This window comes from Ambystoma mexicanum, chromosome 6q, assembly GCF_040938575.1.
Source record: "Ambystoma mexicanum isolate Mex_15411 chromosome 6q, UKY_AmexF1_1, whole genome shotgun sequence".
NCBI classification, from domain to species: domain Eukaryota; kingdom Metazoa; phylum Chordata; class Amphibia; order Caudata; family Ambystomatidae; genus Ambystoma; species Ambystoma mexicanum.
In genome coordinates, this window is record NC_090937.1 from 1,079,949,206 (window position 1) to 1,079,973,417 (window position 24,212).

At 42.7% G+C, this 24,212-nt stretch overlaps 1 protein-coding gene across 1 annotated transcript in view; it reads left to right on the forward strand.

The window, feature by feature from the left end:
* LOC138516471 (cyclic nucleotide-binding domain-containing protein 2-like) overlaps positions 1-24,212 on the forward strand; it is a 1,453,423-nt gene that overhangs the window by 153,068 nt on the left and 1,276,143 nt on the right. The window contains exon 5 of the mRNA XM_069631627.1: positions 15,166-15,254. Within this exon, the coding sequence (XP_069487728.1) occupies positions 15,166-15,254 (89 nt within the window). The remainder of the gene's footprint in view (positions 1-15,165; positions 15,255-24,212) is intronic.

Below are 24,212 nucleotides of genomic sequence, written 5' to 3' on the forward strand. Positions count from 1 at the left end.
GCCTCTGTGTTGAGAGACCGTAATGTAGGAGAATGACTGTTAAGATGGATTGTGTGAAAGAAAACTGAAATGAAGCAAAAGGACTGTGACAAATATTGTCTGTGATGAAGTGGATGGACTGTGACAAAAGAGACGAACTGTGGTGGTAGAGAGGTTCTGTAATGAAGGAGGCCTAATACAAAGGAGGACTGTGATGAAGGGTTGTGATGAATGAGAAGGACTGTTCTAAACACCCTTTCCCTTCCCTCTGTTCTCTTTAGCATTGCAAAAATGCAAAGGGCCAATGTGTAGTCTGAAACATAAAACATTGCAAACTGTGGCACCAGAAGACCTAAGTTTGCAGCCAGGCTTTCCCATTTGTCCAATCTATGTGACCCTGTGTAAATCACTCTAGCTAAATGGTTATTATTTTTTTGACTGCCAAAATTCGGATCACCTAGAAGTGATTCTGCTCAAACAAGACACTCAAACATGAGTTATTGGACTACAGCGTTTACTTAATAAAATAATATGGGCACTTTGAAAAAGGGTTACTCCATCTAGGAAAGTCCAATACACTCTGTTTAATTCCATCTATGAAATAAACACACACACACAGTATGTAACGGGGTCAAAGAGCTGACCCTTTCAAGAGGTGATGGGGAGTCCTATTAACCTGGGGTGGGAAGCCTACTACAGGGATGTCCAGATCTAGTCCTGTCCCAGAGACAGTGTTTGGGAGTTAGGAGGGCCCCAGTACCTTTTTCTTGTGCCTGCATGTTTGAATTGAGTACCACTGTAGAACACTCCATACCTGCACTGCCTAACACAGTGGCCAGTTAATTTCTGTTTGTACCATAGAACTAAGTACCAGCAGCCTTCGCTGTGGAGCAGTCCACGATCAACCCAATCGAGAGAGAGACAAAGGAGCAGATAGGACAACAAGCAAACTGCGCATCAGCCTGACCAAGCCAAGCCGCATAGCAACCCGCACCAACACAACTCCAGTGCGAGCAAGTGCATGGAGTACTCTAGTATTGTTCACACGCTCACTCCCAGAGACGTTGTACTTACCTATGAGAGGGGGTGCAGTGCAGTTCCATCCTCAAGCTGGCATCTCAAACTGGCTGGAAAGCCCTCACAGTGGGCTGCCATTGCCTGAAACTGGGGGATTCATGTATGAGAAAGGGGTGGTTTCATGGACGGTTAAGCTTCACAGAGTAGCCGATTGACATCAGTGCCAATTTACATACTGCTGCCACAGCTCTGGCCGAGATTTAAGGCACTCATAGCTGGACCTAAAAAGTAAATTTAGCGTCTGTGTCTGACAGACAAATCAGGAGAATGTTAGCATTAATTGTGTCTAAGGCAGCTAATACATCCCAAGGATCATAACCCTGATACCATCATGACCCATAACCAACTTGGGTTCACCTATGATGAATAGAAATATTGATGTTGTACCACTAACACTTGCTGTAATTCATCAAAGGCCTGATTCTCTTTCATAACTGTGGTAGATGTTGAAGGCTAAAATCCTACCATACACACTGCCCACAAATACCTACTGGACTCAATGCACTAGAAGAGGACAATTCTTTTTTTCACGGATGTATGACCCAAATGAATGAGACAGTCCACTCAAACCTCATCACTTAATGTCTAGAACCTTTCATCAGAGATATAGCAAAGCCTTCAGAGCATTACAAATTGTGACATATCATAGAGAGGATCAGTGGACTAATACATCCACTGCAGGCATTTGTGTTTGACCTTGTGGTAACAGGTTTGAGTCCCAGAAGGTTCATGTAATCCTTCATACATATAGGGTTGATGGAGAACATCCACAGTATATCATGTATGGACTCCTAACATTCAGTGTAAGGCATCCTAGCCCATTTCTATTTTTCAAATAATTTTATATTGAGTATTTAAAAAAAAAAAAAAAATTGGCATTTCAACCAGAATCGTATCATACCAACCTTCTCTCAATCCTAATCATCTATCCTGTGGTTATCCACTCCCTCAGGACAGTTATATAGCCTTACTGATCCTCATCGTTTTTTGCTCTAGGAGTTGTTGAATATCCCGAAGAGCTTTGCTCAACTTTAACAATAAGGATTGTTGCTTGGTTGTAAATCTCATTCCAACTACATTTGAATCCCCTTGCCAAGAAGTATCAGAAAATGTAAGAATCATAGCTCTGGGTCTATTACAGTACACTAGTAGGTTTTTAATTGATTTGAAGTGTGATTCCTGACAGGAATACCACAACCTCCTATCCTTCTGCATACCCAATAAATATCTATTTATATTGCGTATGTAAAAGAGGCAGTGAAAAGGTTTTCTGTCTCTGAGACCCAAGATAAACCATTGCAATCATATATTTAAGAACTCTTTTAGTACACATTGACACTGTTCTGTGTGACAAGACCAGTCCCATGTCTTGTCAGAAAAGGGGGCAGAGTACGTAGAAATACCTTCAGCAGGTCAGGACTCCAAGAAAAAGGAAGGGATAACTTCACCTGACTCTCTTTGTGCCCGAATGTGTGGGCCCACCAGCCTCCATGACACCCCGGGAGACCTTGGGGAATTGGAGAATGTTGCTGACAAGTCGGTTGTCCAACCTCGAAACCCCTGGGAGGGTTGGAAACCCAGAGGGAAGTTGACTCCATTCATTGCAGTGATCACTCATGAACCCTATTGAACGGCGATTCCAGGAGGACACCGAAGTGCACGATACTATCCGCTGTGCAGGATGAGCTGGTTAGTGGCCCGGGCTTAACCCCCTTTTAAAAGGTTTTCCTTGCCCTGCAGTGCCCCAGGCAAGAGAAAGGACTTGTATTTGGACAGGGTCAATGGTCTAACTGACTCTCAGGGAGGGAGGTTTAAAGGAAGAAGAGACACCAGGAATAGCAGAAGAGCTGGGTGTGGTCAGGCATGGTGGGGAACCAGCAGACCAGCAGGAAGAGAGAAAAGATGGTGGTGCGCGGAGGACATTTGTGAAGCCAGTATGGCATTGTATCAGAGGCGATGGAGGAGGATCTGCAGTGTGAATGCGCATGCTTATGTGTGGCAATTGGGTAGAGTAAGGTAGTGTAAGGAGTGGATGTGAAGCGAAGGAGACTAGAGTGAAAAGGGGAGTGGTGAATGAGTAGCAATAGTAGTATTAGGATGAGAGTAGCAGAGGAGGAGAGAAGAAGTGGTAGTACGAGAAGAGCTGTAGTGGGATGGGCAGTTGTTATGGGGGTGTAGAAGTAGGGTAAGTAAGAGGAAGCAGATGAGTGGTAGGAGAAGAGGAGGAGTTAACATCAAAGGGTGCAGGCATGAGGAAGGCCGAGTGAAACATCAGCCAGAGGCTGATGGGAGGAGCTGAGGAGGGGAGGAAGAGGCGCAGTAAAAGCATGGTGAGAGTGAGCGTGACTGGTTTAGACAAGTCCAACAGAGTAACTGCAGACACGACTACTAAGTCCCTGCAGTACACTAAGCAGGGTTAGAGTAGGGTCACCCAGGAAGTCCCAGAGGGAGCAGATGATCCTGTATTTAGGGAAACCATTTTAGCAAAAGAACAGATTGTGCACTAGCGGTTACCAGTCAGTAGCACTAACCAGGGGTTACAGATGTCTGGGCCAGGTAGGAACTCCCATGGGAAATGAGAGAGACAGCCCTAGCACCAGGACCCTGTCACCCCCAGGCCAAAACACCTTTCCAGACGTGTGTCGTAATACCTGCCTACCATTTCACTGAGGCATTTGCTAATTTCATATTATACATTACCCAGAAAATAAATAAAACCTGTGAAAGTTTCCCAAAGCCTCTATGAATTACTATGCCACCTGTGACAGCTGTTAAGGGTGTTTAGTGTCTAAGTGATGCATTGGGATATTAACCCAGCCAGCTTTAGGATTCTGGGAACCAACTTGCTGTTTCTCTAATCCCACTGTTCTTATACATGGCTCTCTCATTAAACTTTCCAGCTCAAAGACTCTTTCCTCTGAGTGTTGACCATGTGATGTGGAAACCACGCACCCAAACATTTGCCATAAGGTTGGTGACTAAGATCTGTAAGCGCTGATGTATCCAGCTCTGTCTTCTGTCACTTGAACATTGGCAAAAACATAAAGTGAGTCTAATTACCCCTCTTTACTTTGCTCCAATGTTTCAAAATGAGCAACAGTTATTAGTTAAACAAATATCATATTGATGTTAATATTGTTTAAACACCATGGACCCCACACAAACAAAACCTTATAAAGTATCAATTTAATCATCATATATTTCATATAGCTAAAAAGGCACACATTGCCACATGTGTAATAGTGCACATCTCAACAATACAATAATCCACCATTAATAAAAACAGTTTTTGATAGAAAAAACACAGAATGAAGAAAAATACACCTAATCAATACCTAATGACACAAGGAGACTTAAGAACAGTCTATCAAATCAAGATCTCCATGCCGGGTCGGCATGTGTAGACCTTATTACAGTTTTTCCCAAAATGAAATCAGTTTACATTTTCATGAATAATATAGGTAATTGTATCATATATTAAAAGGTTCCACATTTTGACTACCAGCCCGGAAGTGCAGGGATTCTGCACAAACTCAAAAGGGACGCTATTGTGATTTTAGCTACTAACATTGTCAAAATTCTGTATTGTAATAAGATATTCCCTAAATATTAGCTATGACTTCTAATATGCATGTTTCAACAATACAAGTATTACCGAACTCGTTATAGCATTCACAATGCTCTCTATATTTTTCCAAAACAAAGTTTGGGACAGTGCCACCAGATGTGAAGACATGCGCCTGCTCTTCCATAACCTCGTCAACACAGGCTCGACCCTGCTCCACCCATGTACATTCTCCTTTCTGATGTAAAATACCACCTACATATTATTTCAAAACCTTTCCCAGCATATTAAGCATGTATTGAGGATTTCTTAACTCTGCACAAAATACCCCCCACGTTTCATCTGGGAATGTTGTGCTCAAATCTCTGAGATATGCACTGATGTAGGAGGGAAGATCCTCGTTCATTTTGGAATTAAGTAATTGTAAAGTTAGTAAATCAGACAGTTGGCCTAGTGGCCAAGAACTCAGTTGTTCCTGTTAGTGGCCTACCTGCTGCATCTGTATTAAGTCTATAGAGCATGCAATGGCTTAATAGTATCTGATGCAGTCTTTCTTGGAGCAACCAAAAGGGTCCTTACTTGATTCCAAAGATCTGATTTGACCCTGGAGTAACAAGTGCAATACAAATAGATTACATCCTCGAGATCTCTAGGGTTAAAATGCTCTTCCCTCACATGTTGAGCTAAATTTAAAGTCTGTGATGAAATGGACAGGACGAATACACCAGTATTAGGCCAAAGGATACAAAGGGTAGAGGTGGTGAAATATCTGGCATGTATGTTTATGCCGCCCCTGCTGTTTACAAATCGGAGGCCGAGGTTGCTGCAAAGATAATGCAGAGTGCTGTACAAATGCATAAACTGAACTTTAAATTTTGCAAGTTTTTGATTCTGCCTCTGGTTAAATTCTACTTGGCAAAAGTCGTTCTTGAAATCCTGTGTGGATTGGAGGCTAAACCACGCCGTTGGTCCATTAATTGGCACATCTTTGAAGCTCAATTGTGGAAGAAGGCATTGGGTCTCCCTGCTTGCGCCACAGGTTGGTGTATTAGGTTCGTACTAGGACTTAAGTCCTTGGATTGTATTGCAAACTGGAAGCTAATCTCGCTGTACCGGAAAATCATTACTGCAAAGGGGTTCAGTCTTTATGGAGACATTAGATGTCACATGTTGCAATACAAGTCTGGCATGTTAGCAGCTTTGGAAAGTAGAGTGAGTAAGGCTCTGTATAAGGTTGACTTAGATATAGAAACCCTTATTTGCAATCCATTAAAAGTTAAAAAGAATCTGAAAGCTATGGATTGGATTGAGACCATTGAGAAGGTCAGAATGTCCTCCTTTAAAAATCCCTTTTTACTGGCTGAAAAAAAAACTTGGTTGTTTGTCCTTCTATCTTATAAAATTCCCAGATAGAGCATTACGGAATAACTTCCTAAGGATAGGTTGAATTTGGCACACTGTAGAGAAGTGTTAGAAAGACGCAAGCAGGGCGACAGAGCAGAGTTTACGATTGACACTCTTCAGGAAATTTGTGTGCCACGAGGAAGACTTAATCTCAGAATTTTTCTGGGATAAGTTGATCTTGGGTCATAATGCAGTACTAACATAAGCAATGGTTCGAGTATTAAAAATATGTGAAATAATTGTTGGAAACAATTAATCCAAGTTAGAGTGATTGAATTTTAGAAAAGTTAAATGATTTAAATTGGGTTTGAGGGAAGAGCAACATGTCAACCCAATAACTGTTTTATGTGAATCTAAGAATTGTGGACAAATTCTTGTTTTAAGAATGTGTAAATGGTTTTTATGTTAGGTTTTGTAAAGGCTTGATGATAAGCCAAACTCAAATAAAAAAATAAAAAAAATACACCAGTTAAAGTAGTCAGTCCCAGTCTACCAGAGATATTGCCCCAAATCAGCAGGGTCCTTTTAAGAGATGGTCATTCGCACATAGATTTGGGTTTCTCTATAACATCCTCTTGAAGTGTTTTCGAACATTTCCAAGAGGACTGAGATATCCAATTCCTTATTACCCTTATTTGAGCAGCTTGGAAGTATCTCATAATATTAGGAAGTACAAGACCTCCCCTATTCCTGGTCAGATGTAAAACTGCACTTGAAATTATATGTTCCCGGTTCCGCAAGAAAAATGCCATTATATCCTGTTGGACAAGCTTGGGGATGTTTGGGGTAGGTGAGACTCTTAAGTAAGAAATACTCCCTATTGCCCATCAGAAGGTGGTGGTTCCAAATGTGCTACCTGTTTAGTGTTCAATTTCAAATTCAGTACCTGACATTTATTAAGGTTAATTTTAAACCCTGACATACCCGGGAATGTCTGCAATAATTGAAGAGGTGGAAATGACAAGGCTGCTTCATTCAGAGAGAGCATAATATTGTCTGCAAGGACCTGGGATATTTCATGCCCGGGTTTGTGTCCTCTGTTCTTATGATAGCTAAATGTTTTTGAAAGCCAAGGAAAAGGAGAGGGGTCACAATGGGAAGCCGTACTTAATCCCTGTAGTCAACTAAAATCCTTTGGAAACATGGGGTCAGCTGTTACTCTCTTTCTGTGCCTCTCCTCCTTGGTGAGAAGACATCCGACTTCTCCTTGTGCCCTATTTCTGACTTCAGTGATATACTCAGACAGCTGAGCATAGTGCCATACTGCCCTTCAGAACAATTGCACTTTACAAACTACACAAAAATGGCCATACAAAAACAAATGGCGAAATCCATGCACTGCACAATCTGGGGCATTTCGCTCTATGTTTGAGCACTTCACAAACATCCATAAGGGAAGGCACAACTCACCTGTTAGGATTCCAAACCCAGTATAGAGTTCAGTCACAACACATGGTCTTCCACTTGTTGTGGAAAAGTGCCACAAATCTACCTTTGGCCTAGCCCCATGTGGGTGACCTGTTGTCAGTCTTAGACAATCTCCTAGGGGGGTGTGGATCACTATGCCCCCCTGCTCTTGCATCTCAGGGCCTTTGTGCACTGTGTTACTCCTAGATTACTTGTAACATACTCCTATGGACACACTAACATAAGACACAAAGAAAACACATGAATCGATTCAACAATAGAAACATTTTTATTCATACATTGCAATGCATGATGCAAACACTAATATAATGCATATCTCGAATTTGCACCTTTTATACTTTTGGTGCAAATCTACCAGCAATGCAATAACTATAAGCCGTACAGGCTTCTAATGCTAGCAATCTAATAGCAATTCCATTCCACACCATTCCTCTTCATTTCACACCATACTTCACACTCTCTCTCTAAGACAAACCCTGTCTGATTACCCCATCTATCATGTCAGCCAAAGCTCTGTGTGAGTGTCTGTTCTAATTCTTGCGTAAAATAATTCAAATGTTAGACAAAATATATTTCCAAATGGTACAAAGTTTTTCCAAGAGAAATGTTTAATTCACATTTCCTGGTTTTATATCTTTCTTGATTAGTTCAGATATTGCGAGGCAACTCAAAATCGATAGGTCAATTATTAACAATAGTACATATGCCAATGCATTTCGGTCTGAGACCATCTTCAGGGCTGTACTGAAGTGAGTGTAGAATCTGCTAATTGTGAGTTGTCCTCTCCTGTGAATGCGTTCGTAGAACGTCTCCAGTGTTCCTGCACTCGTATGATTCGCGCGCGGGACCGATCGCGCGGAGCGCGATCGGTCCCGCGCGCGAATCATACGAGTGCAGGAACACTGGAGACGTTCTACGAACGCATTCACAGGAGAGGACAACTCACAATTAGCAGATTCTACACTCACTTCAGTACAGCCCTGAAGATGGTCTCAGACCGAAATGCATTGGCATATGTACTATTGTTAATAATTGACCTATCGATTTTGAGTTGCCTCGCAATATCTGAACTAATCAAGAAAGATATAAAACCAGGAAATGTGAATTAAACATTTCTCTTGGAAAAACTTTGTACCATTTGGAAATATATTTTGTCTAACATTTGAATTATTTTACGCAAGAGCTATATATGATTGAGCAACCTTATTTAAGGTCAACTGAGAGCACCAGTCTTAAGTACGGTATTTTTACCTTACTTTTTCTTGGAATTCGTTTAGTGTGATCCGGATGCCACAGGATCAATCATAGACTGGCAGCTCCAGGTTAAAATATTACACAATTTTCCTAAATGAACTTTATCTATATTAAAGGACCTAACTTCTGTGGTGCCCACCTTCACATGGTATTTCTGTCTGTTCTAATTCCCCATGCACATGTCTTATTCAGCAATACTCCCCTTTTCTCTGTTTTGCTCTGTCTCTCCTCTCCCGCTAACTCTGCAACCAGCCAGTCAGTCAGAGCCAGACCTCTCTCTGCCAGATCCCTGCCAGATCTCATCAGCTCTGCTCAGAATGCTTCCCCCAATGCTCCCTCGATCTCAGTCATCCAAACCTCTCTCAATCTCTCATTCTCAGAGAGCAGCTCCTAACAAAACTCCATCTCCAACAACTAGAAACTCCCAAAGCCTCACCTCTCATTATACTGTTCAATGACGTATAGATATCCATGGTTACACTTGTTCTCTCTAAGCTAAAATGCCTCTTTCTGTCTGTCAGCATTTCTAAATGTGAGCAGTGCCTAAATGTCTGTGATGCATGTACTTGTACTTTTTCAATCACTTCGTGTTCTGGTCAATGTGACATTTTCTACATATCTATACCATATCTTCTGTTGGCCTGCGGTACAAAACACCATCTCCTCATATTTCTCCATTCAAATCCCTCTCTCCTCTCCATGTCTCTGCCTGCAAAGCTCTCCCTCCATGGCACTGCCTACCCCCACCTTCTCTCTGTCTGCAAAGCACCAGCCCAGGGCTGATAAGGCCTGCCTTGCCTTCTCCACTCGGACCAAAAGTCGCGTTATCTTTCTGCCAAGCAACTGTTTACGCATACTTGTTCACTAACTCATAACAACTTCTCCGCGTAACAAACAGCTTCTGAATGGCTTCAGAGCCAGCTAAATGCATTCTCTATAGTGCTTAGCACATTAACTCGCAAACTCAAGCGCTATCTATATGCAGACTTCATGCATATTCTAAGTGCACACTCATTGCATACATAATACATAACAACATATCTCTACATGTGTCTACAAATATGACATGTGTCTACAAATATAACAGGCCTCATTCTATAAGCAAATTGCAAATGCATACATATATGTGGCAGAATAATGTGGATAGTCTAATGTCACTACTTCATGTCAATACTAATCAGTATGTATGATGGATAACTGCATCCCTAAATGGGTAATGATTCACTAACCATGGGTAATGATTCTGTAATGATAACAAACCATGCTTCTCCATACTATCAGGTTTCACATTGTACATCATCTTACATGGATAATCCATGGTATGTCGTCCTCACTTCGGAGCCGCTACAACTCTGGTATCAATTCCTTGGCACCTAGACCCGAATGGTGGTCACTGTGAAATTTGTAGCTTCTCTCTATGATTTAAATAAGCCTGCAGGCCCCAACCGCCTTTTATCTTTGTGATGAATCCTGCAGAGTCCTCACAAAGACCATGCCTAAAGTCTCCTCCCAGGTGTCCAGGAGAAGGCGGATGCTTCCTGATCCTGACCATGCGGGTGGTGTTAGCTGGGAGGATCACCTGGGAGGAGAAGGGCTCGAAGGGATCAAGGGGACTCTGTTGAGTGAGACGCAGTATTTGTTTTCCTCAAATGAAGAAATAGCAGTGATACCAGAATATATAATGACTTGCTGTCAGAGAGAGCTTTAATTTCCCAAAGCTAACTATCTTAATGTGGGTGAACATAATCATAACGAGTTGTGCATTGGGAGTACGAAGCCACCTTTAAAAGTCATTGACATTCATAGAGGCAAACACTCCTATGAACCTCAGGGGAATATTAAAGATGAGTCTTTAAATATTAACAATTTAGATTCTGCTGGCTTCCCTGTAAAGCAACAACCTCCTTTCAATCCTTAGAATACTCCTTTGGGGAATATAATTAAGGGGAGAAATGAATTTGGTAATGATATTTCCATTCGAAAAAATGATTTCACCATTGGGGGACTACAAGCCCCAAAATGGCCAGAGTACTGGGACTCAGAAAAGTGCTGCAAAGACGCCAGACTGCAAGTTGCAGCCTAAAAGCGTTAATGACCCACACCTGAGAGAAACTGGGAGGCATAAAAGGCCCCCTAAGGTGCAGGCCATGGAGAGCAGTAGCAGGAGGTGGAGTAGTTGTGGTACCTCCACGTTGTAGTGAAAGCAGAAGCTGTAGGAGAACAGAGGCGCTGGAACCACTGTCATGTGTCAAACGGATGCCGTTCCTGAGAGATTCTCCCCCTTCTGAGATCTTGCTTGCAGGGGTTGTGCAGCAGGAAGCGTTGGGTTTGACGGCTTTGCCCCTTAAGACTGTAGCTGCAGAGGTCGCACAGCTGGAAGTGTGAAGTTTAAAAGCTTCCCCCATAGTAAGTCGGGCTCCGGTGGCAGGTGAGCACCGGAGAGCATTTGGATCGAGGAGAGCTCCTTTTACCGACTGGTGCGAGCCACGGAAAACTGAGAGAAGCAGTTTGACAGGCCACGCAGAACAGCAGAAGCAGAAGACCAGGAGGCAGTGGAGCGAACGGACACGCACGCCAGACCAAGTGAGTTCACTAGTGTATTGTGACACTGAAGCGCTCCGTGATCGCCCGCTGGCCAAGTCTGGGTGCATTAAGTGCATAACTAATAGAAGGGAGTGAAGAGGCAAATCAAACATTATTTTGAAAACCGAACTGATGTAAAGCAGAATAATAATCCTTTTGAAAACCAAGTTGACTCAAAGAGGATAAGGTGGCAGAATGAGAACGTGACAAGCAGACTAGAAAGGTGTGATTGTATTTATGCGGGTCAGAATAATTGCCAGCAACAAGAAAGGACAATATTACGGGAAACCAATACAAGCAACAATTGCCAAAGAAAAAAAGAGAATAATATCAATGCAAGTTAAAAAGAACCAACATTTCCAAAGCCCAGAGAGGGCAATTAAGAATCCAAATGTCTTTTAAGCTGCATTGCTGATGTGAAAAAGAGGCTATAAGAGCAACTGACTTAAACCCACATTGCCAAATCCAAAGAAGTGTACGAGTGAGAGAAAACCAATGTCAGCATTTGGAAACAAGAGTGCGTGTGACAATCACAGGTGTGTTACAAACAGCACCAATGTGTTTCTTGTCTTCCCAAAAGACGTAGTCACACTTGATTGTGTGAAGCAAAAGACATTGCTAAATTGTTGTAAACAACCTTTTACCACAGAAGTACTTGTAGTAGTTAGTGATTTCGTTTGTCCTGGCAGGAGAGTACACCAGGGCAAACAATCTTGTAGTGGTAGACCTGGCAGGTGAGTGGACCAAGTGGATGTCATTGAAGTACTGTGGTGTGGTGCAAAGTGTTGTAGAAGAAGTGAGAGAACCACTATTGTATTTTGTGAACTATTGCAGAATCTCCCTGACAAAGACATTTTTGTTAATATTAATGATGGAAGTATTCTTGTTTTATGAGAAGAAGGTGTATTGAACTATTTATCACACGTGGAAAAAAGGTAAAACTTGTTGAACATTGTGAACTGTTGGTGGAGTTCAAGTTGGAACAAAAAGAACTTTATTGGAACTTTGTTGCGAAAAAAGATTTCTTTATCCTTTAGGAACTGTTGAATAAGATCCTACTTGAATGTGGGGAAGGGAAACCCATCCAGATAATAAGGAGAAACAGTTACCAGGTTGTGAACATAACTGTTATTTCTGTTATATTGGAACTGCCATATGTTGCCTTTTTAAGTTTATTATATGTATAAATGTGAGGGACAGAAACCTTTTGTTAGAGTGGTTTCTTCAGTTTATTTTGACAGTCAGGGATATCCCCAGCAGGGTAGGGATAGTGAGGTGTTTATCCAACCTTTTGAGTTAATAAAATTGCATCTTATGAAAAACCTTCACAAAGTTGTCCACCTCATATTTCTGCCCCTCACAGCTCTATCTTGGGCCTAAAGGTGCTGTCCATTCTTGTCCGCTGAGACCTTAATATCAGCTTCACAATGGCTCTTGTCAGATGGGTTACAAAGTCTTTCCTGTATCAGTTCCCGTTCGGCCAAATAACACTTAGTCAACTTCACCAGGTTTGGCTAGAACTTCATGGACAGAATCCAATGAACTCTGGTGGGGTTTGAAGAGGCATGTGCACCACATTCTTTCTCCAGGTCCGGGAGCAGGGAGGTGCATTCAACTAGACTGGTTACTCATTCCTGAAGCCATCTTGGACCCCTAAGCAATCACCTGCTCCCACATTGGTTCCCATCTCCAGTCCCTATGAAGGATCCATAGAATGAACACTAGACAGATGACCATGACTTGATTAAAATGAGAACTCCTTTGTTCTATTTCCCTAGGCCAGTTTGCTATGCCTCCCCCCCAATATCTGAATGCGGCTGGATCTAAATGACTCTTCTCATTTCTGCCCACTCAAGCACTCCCCCAGAGAGCCAAATGCAATACTGTGCTAATCTGTTTCTCAAGGCTAATTCATTTGGATATCACCTGGATCCAGGTGCGTCTTTGCCTGTTCCTTGTATAACCAGTCAGTGAGATATCCCACAGAGATTGGGGTACATGGCTGTTGCTTTTCTCAAGAGGGATAAGGCATATCCTAACCCCAGATTGGAAGTGGCTATACCCTAAAATAATGTCCTTATATGTGCATAATATAAGAAATGCATAACTGTCTTCTGTAATATATAAGCCAATATAAAACAACTAGATCTTCTCCAAATATATCATGTTCCTCAGTATGTAATTTATGAATGTATTAACAGAGGCCATTTGGGATAAATAAACAAATAATATTGTTTATTTAGTAGGGTTCATGTTCATTAAAACATGTTTCAATATAAATGTACATAGAGGTGTGTAGATAGGCCCACAGATGCTCCTTCATTACGGGTTCCTTTTGGCCCAACGAGACAGGTTGGAGGCACTATTGCAGTTCATACTATTCTAGGCAGTATGGTATTCAAACACCCCCACTGGGTGGATAATAAGTGAGTTATGGGCGTGTCAAAGAACTTTGAATGGTAAATGGTAATGCAACTCCATGCAAAGAGGCAGGTAGCACCACTCTTGAACATTGAAGGAACCACCCAGAGTTACATACGTGATAACAGAACATTCTATTTGCAAAAGCACATCAGATAAAATACCAATGCAGGTCCATCTTGCAGTATGAATGTGTTAAGTAGGCGATTGCATCAAATGAATCCGTCTTTGAAAGTGAAAACAGATGGCTTTCAGATTGAGAGTTCAGGATAAATCGAGGGTCAGCTCAAGGAATCACTAGCATACTGGCCAAATCTTGTGCTAGAACTTGATTGAGCTTAATGAATTCCCCCTGCTGGTTCCCAATTTAGCTAGGTCCAGTGGAGCAAGCGTTGTGTGGGTGCATCAGTGTTGATGACAGGATCTCCAACAGCCTTACAGAAAAGTGGTTCATGATTAAAGAAGGAAGTATTCCGGGGCTGCGTTAAACTTTGATCTGGTGTTACGTCTGCTCTGGCCACCTAAGTAGGCACAATCAACCGCCTTTAATAAATGGCTGCCCCCATGTAGCAGGTATAAACCATGATGGATGGTGGCATAAACCTACAAACAACTTCTTCAAATAGGGACACCACCTGAAGCAGGAAAGGGAGTTTCCCCTGCTCTATTTTTACTTCGATACAAAATAGCAGCAGAAGGGGCTACCTGTCCAGCACAGCCATGTAGTACAGCAGTGGGATTCCAGGAGCCCTCACAACTTTAGGATGACTGCCTTCATGATGATCTGTTTTATGCCTCTGTGTCCAAAATCAGGTGCTTGATCATTTAGACTTCCTATGTTTTTATTTAGCAACATTGGCAGAATGTGCACACCGGTGGAGTATCTAACTGTTGAAGATTTATCAAAATCCAATTCTTTTCAGAGATGGCTTCAGATTTAAAATACAATTCTGTTCAGATATGCCCTTTAAAGGTTCAATCAACGTTAACAAATATGGCATGCACAATGGCCCTCGGCCAACATTTTCTGAAGATTGGCTTTTTTTGTCAAGGCAACTTGCAATTTAAAATCTAGCTGTAATATAGTATAACAAAGTGTGTTCTAACAATAGCTATGTTGCCACTACAGTGTGACTACATAAATGTTGTGTGAAATGAAACATTTCTAATATAGATGTACAAGGCCTGGCCAATTTAGTAAATACAGCTATTCTTGTTGTAATATTGTGATGTTTCCTACATCTGTTAGAATATATCGCATATTATCTTGAAGAATTTCTTATTTTATGATTAGCCAGCATTGAGGGTCTGTTTGGATATTACCAAGATTACTTAGCAGGCAAAGCTAGTATAAAGGACGTTTTTCTGAAAAAACATGCAGAAAATATAGCAATTGTATTCGCTATGTCTTTCTTAATCACTTTAAATGGAAATGCGTTTTCTCCTCTTTATAGATACAAATGTGCCTAAAGAAGAACAGAGCGTTTCAGAACTTACCCGAAAGAATACAGCTTCATCTGTGCCAAGTTGTTGTCTACCAAGAGTGAGTAAGAAGCATGGTTCCTTCCAGTTAATGATACCTAATCCAAATGGCAACGTTTTTCACCTAGCTGAATTATTTTCATAAAATCTTTAGAAAAATATCCTGCTTCTAGGGACAAAAATGATGAGGGCCATAAAATAGAGAGGGCGCATATACATTTCAGAAGTTCTAAGCAACTTCGTCTATTGGGCATTGTAGGAATGTGATTCTGATGCTGGGAAAAGCATGTTGTTGCTGCTCTGCTAACCCTATTTCCTATATCTTGAACGTAGAAAGGGCAGCCCTCTGTTAATAGGACAATAGAGCAGGTGGTTCTTTTGTGGTCAATGTTCTCAAGTGGAATATGCCCAAGTGGCTATTATTCCATTAAATGTTATATCCTCATGGTCATCTCTTGTGAAATATGTACACAAAGGAGGGACCTACAGAGTGCAGGCTAGCTTCCCCAGTAGAATCAATTTGCACAGCTGAAGGTTCCTGTCTTTGAAACTGACCCACTTGTTCTCTTTAGAATCATCAGAGCATCCATATATATTTCTCAAGCTTGAATTTCTTTGAGTGCATTGAGTTGGGATGGATTGTCTGGATGTGATTTCCAAATGACAAATTTACGGCAGAGTCGTTCTCCCTCTAAGAGAATCATGCAGTCTTCATTGATGCCCATGGAAACATTCTTGATTTCTGGAGGATGTGAGGATTTAATATAATGATAATACACATGCTTCAGGGGTAGAACATTCTTGGAATGACCTGCCAGCCTCAGCTTTGTCGGACAACAAATTTGGAGGTTATCGTTAGTAGTACCCTGGACTTTTTTCAGGGTGATAAACATAGTTTGGATTTTTTTTTTAAGGCAAATGTGCTCCACATGTCTTGCAAATGCCAAATTTCTTTTAAGAAACTACTAACAAAGATGGCCACCATGTAATATAGTAAAGGCAGTAGTTTCCTCTTTCTATTACCATGGCTGCCATCCAGGGGGAGCACAGGTTAGATCCGCGTGAGTAGGTAAATTGGGGGTGCAGTGGGATTGCGTGTGTGTGTCTTGGGCGAGACACAGAGAGGAAGGGAGCTAGGGGTCTACGGCACTAGGGCTAAAGAATTATGCATACCTGGGGGATGCACGAAGGTGACTGAGAGGACACGGGCAATTGTTATGGATTCCACCTGTGCTCTTGCCACTTTATTGGCCAGATGATTTCCCCCAGATGCTAACACATACATGTGAACGTGGGGTTACTGGAGGCCCTTATATGGTGTGAATGATCTAGAAGGCTCAATTTAGAACGCGTGTGCAGTTCTGTTTCTCATCTATGGAAGCAGTCTTTTTGCTTTTCATAATTGGGGTTTCATCTGAGAGTTCTCTGGAGTCATTATTCTCATTATTCTCAAACGTTTAGAGTTATGTGCTGTGTTCAGTCCTATAATACTAACCACACCTTTTCTGTTTCTTGGTCCTTCTAGGCCTCTCCTGTTTTCCCTCTTTCTCACAGTGTACCCCAAGGCTCGGTGTTCGGTCCACTCCTTTTTTCTCTGTTTGCCTCTCCTCTTGGGGCTTTCATCGTTGCATATTGTTTTTCTTACCATTTGTATGCAGAAGACTCTCAAATCTTCCTCTCCTGTTCCCCATTTTCAGACTCGATTCACGCATCTCTCTCGGCCTGTCTTCTCTCCATTCAGTGTTGGATGTCTTCACATTTTTTACACCTTAATCCTTCTAAAACGCAGGTCCTTGTCTTTCCTGCTTCTACTGTTCCTCCACCCTTAACCTCCCCTACTATTTGTTTTCCCCCTGCCTCCCTCCCTCTTACTACCTTGCCCGAAGTGTCCACTTTGACCCTGCACTACCTTTCTGCTCTCACATATCTTCAATTTGGCGCCCTTGTCATTTTCAACCCTAATATTTGGAAGGCACGCTGCTTTTTTACTTTCCATGCTTCTACACTTCTAATCACCTCTTTAGTCTTTTCTTCGGTTTATGTATACTCCTGGGTCTTAAAACTCTTGTTCCTCTGTGTTCTATCTACTCCTCCTCTATTCGCATTCTGTGTTCACTATCTACTAGAGACTCTATCTCCACTGCTCTGAGCCTTCTCTATTGGTTATCTTTTGATGCCCCATTTAAGCTCAAACATTCTATGCTTTGTCTTTAAATGCCTCTACGGATTTGCTCCTCCCTACCTTCCTAGTCTAGTTTCTTTCTACTATCCACTGCCTGCACTTCGCTCACAATCTCTCTTCCTCCCTGCTGTTCCTTGCCCGCCCTGTGCCCCATCTCGCTTCCGTTCTTTCTCCCTTTTGGCTCAGAAGCACTGTAACGCTCTCACTTTGCCTCTTCGATCTCTGTCCAGTTTCCTTCTATTTAAATCTAATTGCAAAGATCACCTTCTTTCCTTGTGATTCCTTTTTAACTGGTCCATCCATTTTGTACATGTTGTCTGTATATAAAGCAATTAGGGGATAGTTGATCTATAAATAAAATAAGTAAATACACCACCTAAACATCTCCATTACGGTGTTGACAAGTCTCTTCCTCTGCATCAGAGCACTGTAACGCGTCAAGTAAGTGATTCTGGAAAAAAGATAAGGCTAGGCACTGGGCCTTCCCACTGCCAAATGTGGGTTATAGTCGAGCAGGTGAGGAGCTGGAGGAGGGGTTGGGGCCTATGCTGCCATTTCAAAGGCTGCAGTATGCCAATTACATTTTCCAGCGACAAGCGTGAACAATCCCGTATCACCCCTTACTTCTCACAAGAAACCTAAGTACCCGTGTCTGGAATTGGTCTGCTAGAGTCTGCCAGTCATGTCTGCCTCCCCATCTGATGTGTGTCCGTAGTTCCCGTAAGCCCAGGTCGGAGTGGACAGACTTTGAAGACAGATACACACTTACTGGAGTTTACAGAACTTCCCGCTTGCAGTAGGACACGCTCTGTGTGCCAGTGTATGCAGGGAGGGCCAGGAGCTACGGTCCATGTGCTATGGGCCATGTCATCTGAGGCTAGTGCATGCTTACAAGGCATTAAATGATCGGCCATTAAAATGGTCAGAGTATTCACAGTGCAACCTGAAGCAAGATGCCACAGCTTGGAACACGTCTTTTGTTTCATCTTATCCTGGAAATGTGTATTCCACAGTGGCAGCCAGGTGCAGAGTCTCAGTTTCTGCAGAGGGTCACAGGGCACAGGCAGTCAGCAGTAAAGACACTTTGCTTTGCAGTGGCAGCCAGGTGGAGGCAGCATTTCAATCTCTGCAGAAAGTACACAGGCAGCAGTCATTCAGCAATGAAGTCACTGGGCTTCATTATAACTCCGGCAGTAGGCATGCCGGAACAAATGGCATGGCTGCCACCGGAGTTGTTTTTCCGGCGCCTGGCAATGGGGAATTACTGGGGCATTACAGCCCTGGTGGTCTGGGTAATTCCCCATAGCCAGGCGGCGGAAAAAATTACTCCCCATTCCCATTGAGTCCCATAGGACTCAATGGGAATGAGGAGGACGGTAGCACTGGCACCATTGATAATGATGCCGGTGCTACCGTCAAGGTCTGCGAGCGGGTGTCTTTCTGCCTGCCAGGTCAGACCTTGCGTGCGGGACGGCATTATGAGTATGCCGGTCCGGTAACAATGGTGCCAGTAAGCTACTGGCACCGTTGTTACCGGACAGGCATACTCTAATGAGGCCCACTGTGTGGGTGGCAAAGTATTAGGGGAGCCTCCCAAAATGTGCTCCCCCTTGTGAATTTGTACATCAGTGAAGTTCCCTTGCTTGACGGCATCATCTCCCTAGGAGCTGTGACGATCCTTCAGATAGCGTCATTTCTCCCTAGTGGGGGACCTCTTTTCATGAGGCTAGGGAGTTGAGGCCGCAAACCATAGTCCACATAGCGGATGCTAACATGCAGAAGGATCTCATGGAGAGGGACTCCTCTCCTGGGGATAAGGATGTGATTGGGGGACACAGCCCCTTTGAACCCCAACCCTGTAGGCTCATGTTAATGCCCGAACCTTCTACACATAACCTCAAGTCTGAAACTATGTGTTAGTGTGAAATAACAAACCATCCTGATGTCATCATTGCAGTGATGACGAAGAGCTTGGGAACACTACAATCGAGCGGATGAAGGCTTAATCTGCTGCTGTAATTGGACTGACGTTACACTTGGGTCATCCCCGCTATTTAAACTGAACAGCAAAGAAGGTCTCTGTTCTTCATTGTCCTCTGACCTGTCTGGTAGTGGCTCATGCGGTTCTGTTATGCTTAGAGCCAGTGTGAATCCAGTTGAAGAACCCAGTGAGTTAAGAGGCCACCATCGAGCCTTTGACACTGAGTGTGGGCTCTGGGAGACTGCAGCAAGACAGGTCTCTGTAGTTGCGGAGATGAATCGCGGGACGCCCGAGAAGCATTTTGCAAGTCAGTGGGAAACGGGCAAAGCAGAAGTGAAAAGAGGGGGAAGTGCTGGCACGACCTGTAGTGGGTGGACTGCCAAGTCTGACAACTACACTGAGATCGATTAATATAGTCTAATACGAGGCTTTGTGGGCAAATGCATATAGCGTGTGGAAACTGTGGTGGTGGTGAGACCTCTCACGGGTGGACCAAGCCGACAATTACGCCAAAACCAGCACACACAATTGCCCGCCGAGGGAAGAAGGATGTGGAAGTAGCGTGGAAGCAGAAGCAGGGAGAATGGGCCTGTGACCCCTGGCAAAACCGGTGAAGAGCTCCCCGGAAGAAGGTAACGGGAACAACGATAAGTCTGGGAGGGGGATGGGAAGATTTGAGACTGTAAGATAGGAAGATACCTGGAAAGTAGTTATTCATTGTTGTCCACAGTTATCTGGGCAGTACCAAAAGACTGTGGTGCTGGAGAGTCGAGAGGACCTCAGTGCACATCTTCATCGTCCCAGTGGGGGCCAAACGAAGATTATCAAAAAAGCAGAATGAAAGGATTGCAAGAATTGTTGAGAGCAGTATGGCACTCTGGGAAATCAGCTAGGAGAAGGGAGTCATTCTCCTAGCCCAGGGAGAGCCCTGTCGAACAAACTGTTTTGTTTGTGTCATACGATGCAAGGACTTTATGGAACTTTTATTTGGGAAAAAACGTGGACACTTAACGTGGACACTTGACATCCAGGAGAATGAAGTCATTCTCCTAGATCACGAAGCAGAACCAAAACTTTATTATTGTCTATTGTAGTGACAGGGATAGTGTAGGAGCTTTTTGACTGGGACGGTGCATTTTTGATTTGAACTCACACAGACTTCCTCACGAGCATCCGAGTTTCTTCAGTTTAGGGAGGGAACTCCATTAGAGTTAAGGACAGATAGGTTTATCTTTCGTTGAAATAAGTCTATAGCAATCGTGATTGCAACACTTAGTCTCTTCATTCCTTGTCGCCACCGTGCAGAATCATGTATCTGATGCAGCATTAACCCCTTTATTGCCACAATATCCTCCAAAGCTGGAACTCCTAAAGAGGCATCATCCAGCAGATGGAGGCACTGCACACATTTCTCCAATGTCATGGTAGTACTCTGATTACCTGTCAACAGTGGTAGAAATTATTTCCAACATATACGGTTGACATTGGAGCCACCAATGGTGCATTATCAAGGTAGAAACTTATGCTATTGCTCTGCATGACGCCATAGAGTCAGCAGTTGATCCACACATTGTCCCGGTCATGATAGCTTGATGAGTTTGAAGAAGCCATTCCAAGAATGGTGAAAAACTATGCCCCAAAGGTCAATCTGGTGTCGGAAAGGCATACACTTTTCTCGAAATGACAGCAGGAAGGGGAGATGAACATCAAGGCACTGCTGAATCATCGAACCATCATGTTTGACTTTGGACCATTCCTGTATGAAGTCATGGGAGACCAATGAATGTTTCAGATAATGCTTAAGAATATCTGAGAAATGGTCTTAAATGCCCCGTTTGTAATCCGGACCTTATATTATTTGCCATTGCTGTTAACAACAGCAATAAACAATCAACCCTCCTAAGATAAGAAATGTTATACATGCTAAAAAGTTGGCTGTATCAAGAAACAGGAGATGAACGTATGTGCTCTGGTAACCACCAATGAGAGGAGCAAAATCACATAGAATGCTATGTAGCATTATCAGCCAAGTGGACGCTTAGAAATAATGTCCAGTATGAGAAAAGTGGGGTAACAGCAGCAAGAGGTGCCATTTTGCCAGAATGCTGAAGCAAAACAAAAACAGGATGCCCATTGTGACTGAGCACCAAAGCAAGGGCCAAGCTACCGTGACAACCAACTTTGTGTTAGCTGTCTTGGATCACAATGTGGAATGGTAAACCCCCGGGGCACAATAGCTGGTGTCGAATTTCTGTTTGACTAAGGGCTACAGTAGATGAAGCACTAATATGTCACAACTTGTGTTTTGTATTTGATAAAGCACGAACCTGACCCGGAGATTACGCTCCAGGACAGCTCAGGGCCAAATTTGGCATGATCAAATCTCAAGGGGAGAAACTAGCTCTTCAAGGATGGACTCATCCCCAACGGATAGGTCCACACACCCTCCACTTCCCACCCTACACGATACTGGTTGATCTGAACCCCCCCCCCGACAGCACCGGTAAGGCACTGAGTAAAACCAGTACCAAATTGCAAAGGGAAAATGTATGTTGGACGAAATAAGGGAGACAAGGGTTGTAGTTGAAGCATATGCATTAGAGTGAGGGGACCTGCAAATGTTCATAGACTTGCGCAACCTGAATTCCATCATCATACTCTATGCCCATCCATCATCCAACATTGCTCAAATGTAGAGTCTAGTGTGAGGCGTAACTCAGCACTTCACCCTAGACTTGTGCCTTGCATTTCATTAGGTATCACTGCCTGAAGCATGTAGGGATCTCTCAGAAGGCATGCATATACTTTGTCAGATCTCTTTGGATTAGCATTGGCTGCTTCCATATTCTAAAACATATAAAGTACAAGTTACGTGAAGGCACAATAAATTGGTTTGTTTCCAATAAAATATCTTAGTTCACTCCGCAACCATATAAATTGTCATCAGAATCTTCAAAATTTTGCAACATTGAAACTTGACCCTTGAAAGTTTAAATAGCAAATTATTCAGTAAGAAAATGGAATAGCTAATCCAATCTGGAAGGCATCTGGACAAGCTACAACAAATGCAATTTGTGGGGTATTCAGTTGTTTTGCCGCCAGGTGTTTTTTCGATTGTTTTTTTTACAAAAAATATTAATTGAAAAAACTCATCAAAAAATAAAGTTGGGGTGGGTAAGGGGATAAAAGGGATAGGGGGCAGGAATAAGGAAGGGACGTTTGCGGAAACACCCCCAAATATAAAACAAAACATTTTCACAAGTTTTTTCAATGAAAAATATTCATGGAAAAACAAATCGAAAAAAAATACCTGATGATAAAAGAACATAGAACCATTTGTGGGGCTATATGAATATCACTCAGAATGTAAGTCTTTAGCAAAGTGATAAACCTGATCCCAGCCCCTGGGGCAAGTAAGGGGAACATGTACATGGATGCAGAAAATAGAGATTCATTGAACTCACTTAAAGGATTTCAAGAGCTAAGATATCGAAACAATTTCAACCAAGGAACAATTTATTTTACAGTATATGACCGTTTTTACAGTTTAAGAGTGGTGTTGTCATAAATTAATGAGTAAAAGGAGCATGGCGTTAAGCATCCCATTTACTCAGACAGGCACAGCTACTCTGTGATTGAAAGACACTAGTTTGTGTTGGGGTGATTAAGAAGTGTTGCTGGTTTCTTTAAGGTCCTTGTGGTACACACTGACCACAAGACAATTGTGAGCATCCTAAATCAACCCAACTCAGAGACGGAGTCACCTAGAAGGCTTTGATTAGTATCTTGACTGCAATAGTATGCATTCATGGTGGCGCATATTCCAGGGAAAGGTAATGTGAAGTTGGCCTGCTTTTCTAGACTGCTCGCATTTCAAGAGAAGTGTTGTCCATTATGGATGCGATGAGAAAAGGCTATTAGTTGGGCCACTCCATTGAGGGTGTGATTGGTTTCATGCAGATGAGCGGGATGGTGTACTGCAGAAAGTGAGAGAAAGGAGCTGTTTTTCCTGATTATTGATAAGGAAGCAGACCGTGGGGTTAGGAAATGAAGTGCCTGCATTTAGAGCGACAAATTGCTGTGCTCCTGGATTCCCCCATGAAACCAGTAGAAATGCCCATAAAGCTATGGAACAAAGTGGGGATGGATATAATTGGTCACATTTACACACTACCCAGTCATAAACAATATGTGGTTCTATGTTCAATTATCGATGATCGTTTGTTCGATGTGTTTTTTGCCAACATGTTTTATTTTTTTAACTCACTGCATATAATTCTCAAACCCCCTTCTCTATTTATTTAACACTATTGCCTAGACCCGACCCCTTCTATATCCTTCCCCACACTCCCTCCCCTATGTTTTTCAATGAGTTCTTTCCAAAAACGAATTTCGGCAAAATCCCCGTCGTAAAAATTACTTGTCAGTAAATTAACGTTGTAGCCAATATGCCACTGTTTTTATTGATTAATGCAGGAAATGCCCAGAGTTTGATTTGATGGATGTTCTCACTTCTGCAAAGATATTGCGTACATGTTGGTAGGGTCAAAAAAAGGAGGTCCCTAATCTATTGTATCTGGTAAAGTCCTCAATGTTGCTCCAATTAGATGAATGGGTTCTTAGAGGACTCTGGTATTCAACATTATTAAGCTTCCATCCCTTAGAGAATTGGCTGGTGGAAAGATTCAATTGAGTCATGAAAGAGACTATTCAGCTATTTCTATGAACTGGCACATTGTGAGAGGAAAGTGTACACAACATGCTGTGGAGGTTTTTTTTAACAGTGGAGTATTCAGTGACTGGTATGGCTCATTCCAACCTCATGAGCAGCGGGAGGATGCGTCCATGCCAAACCT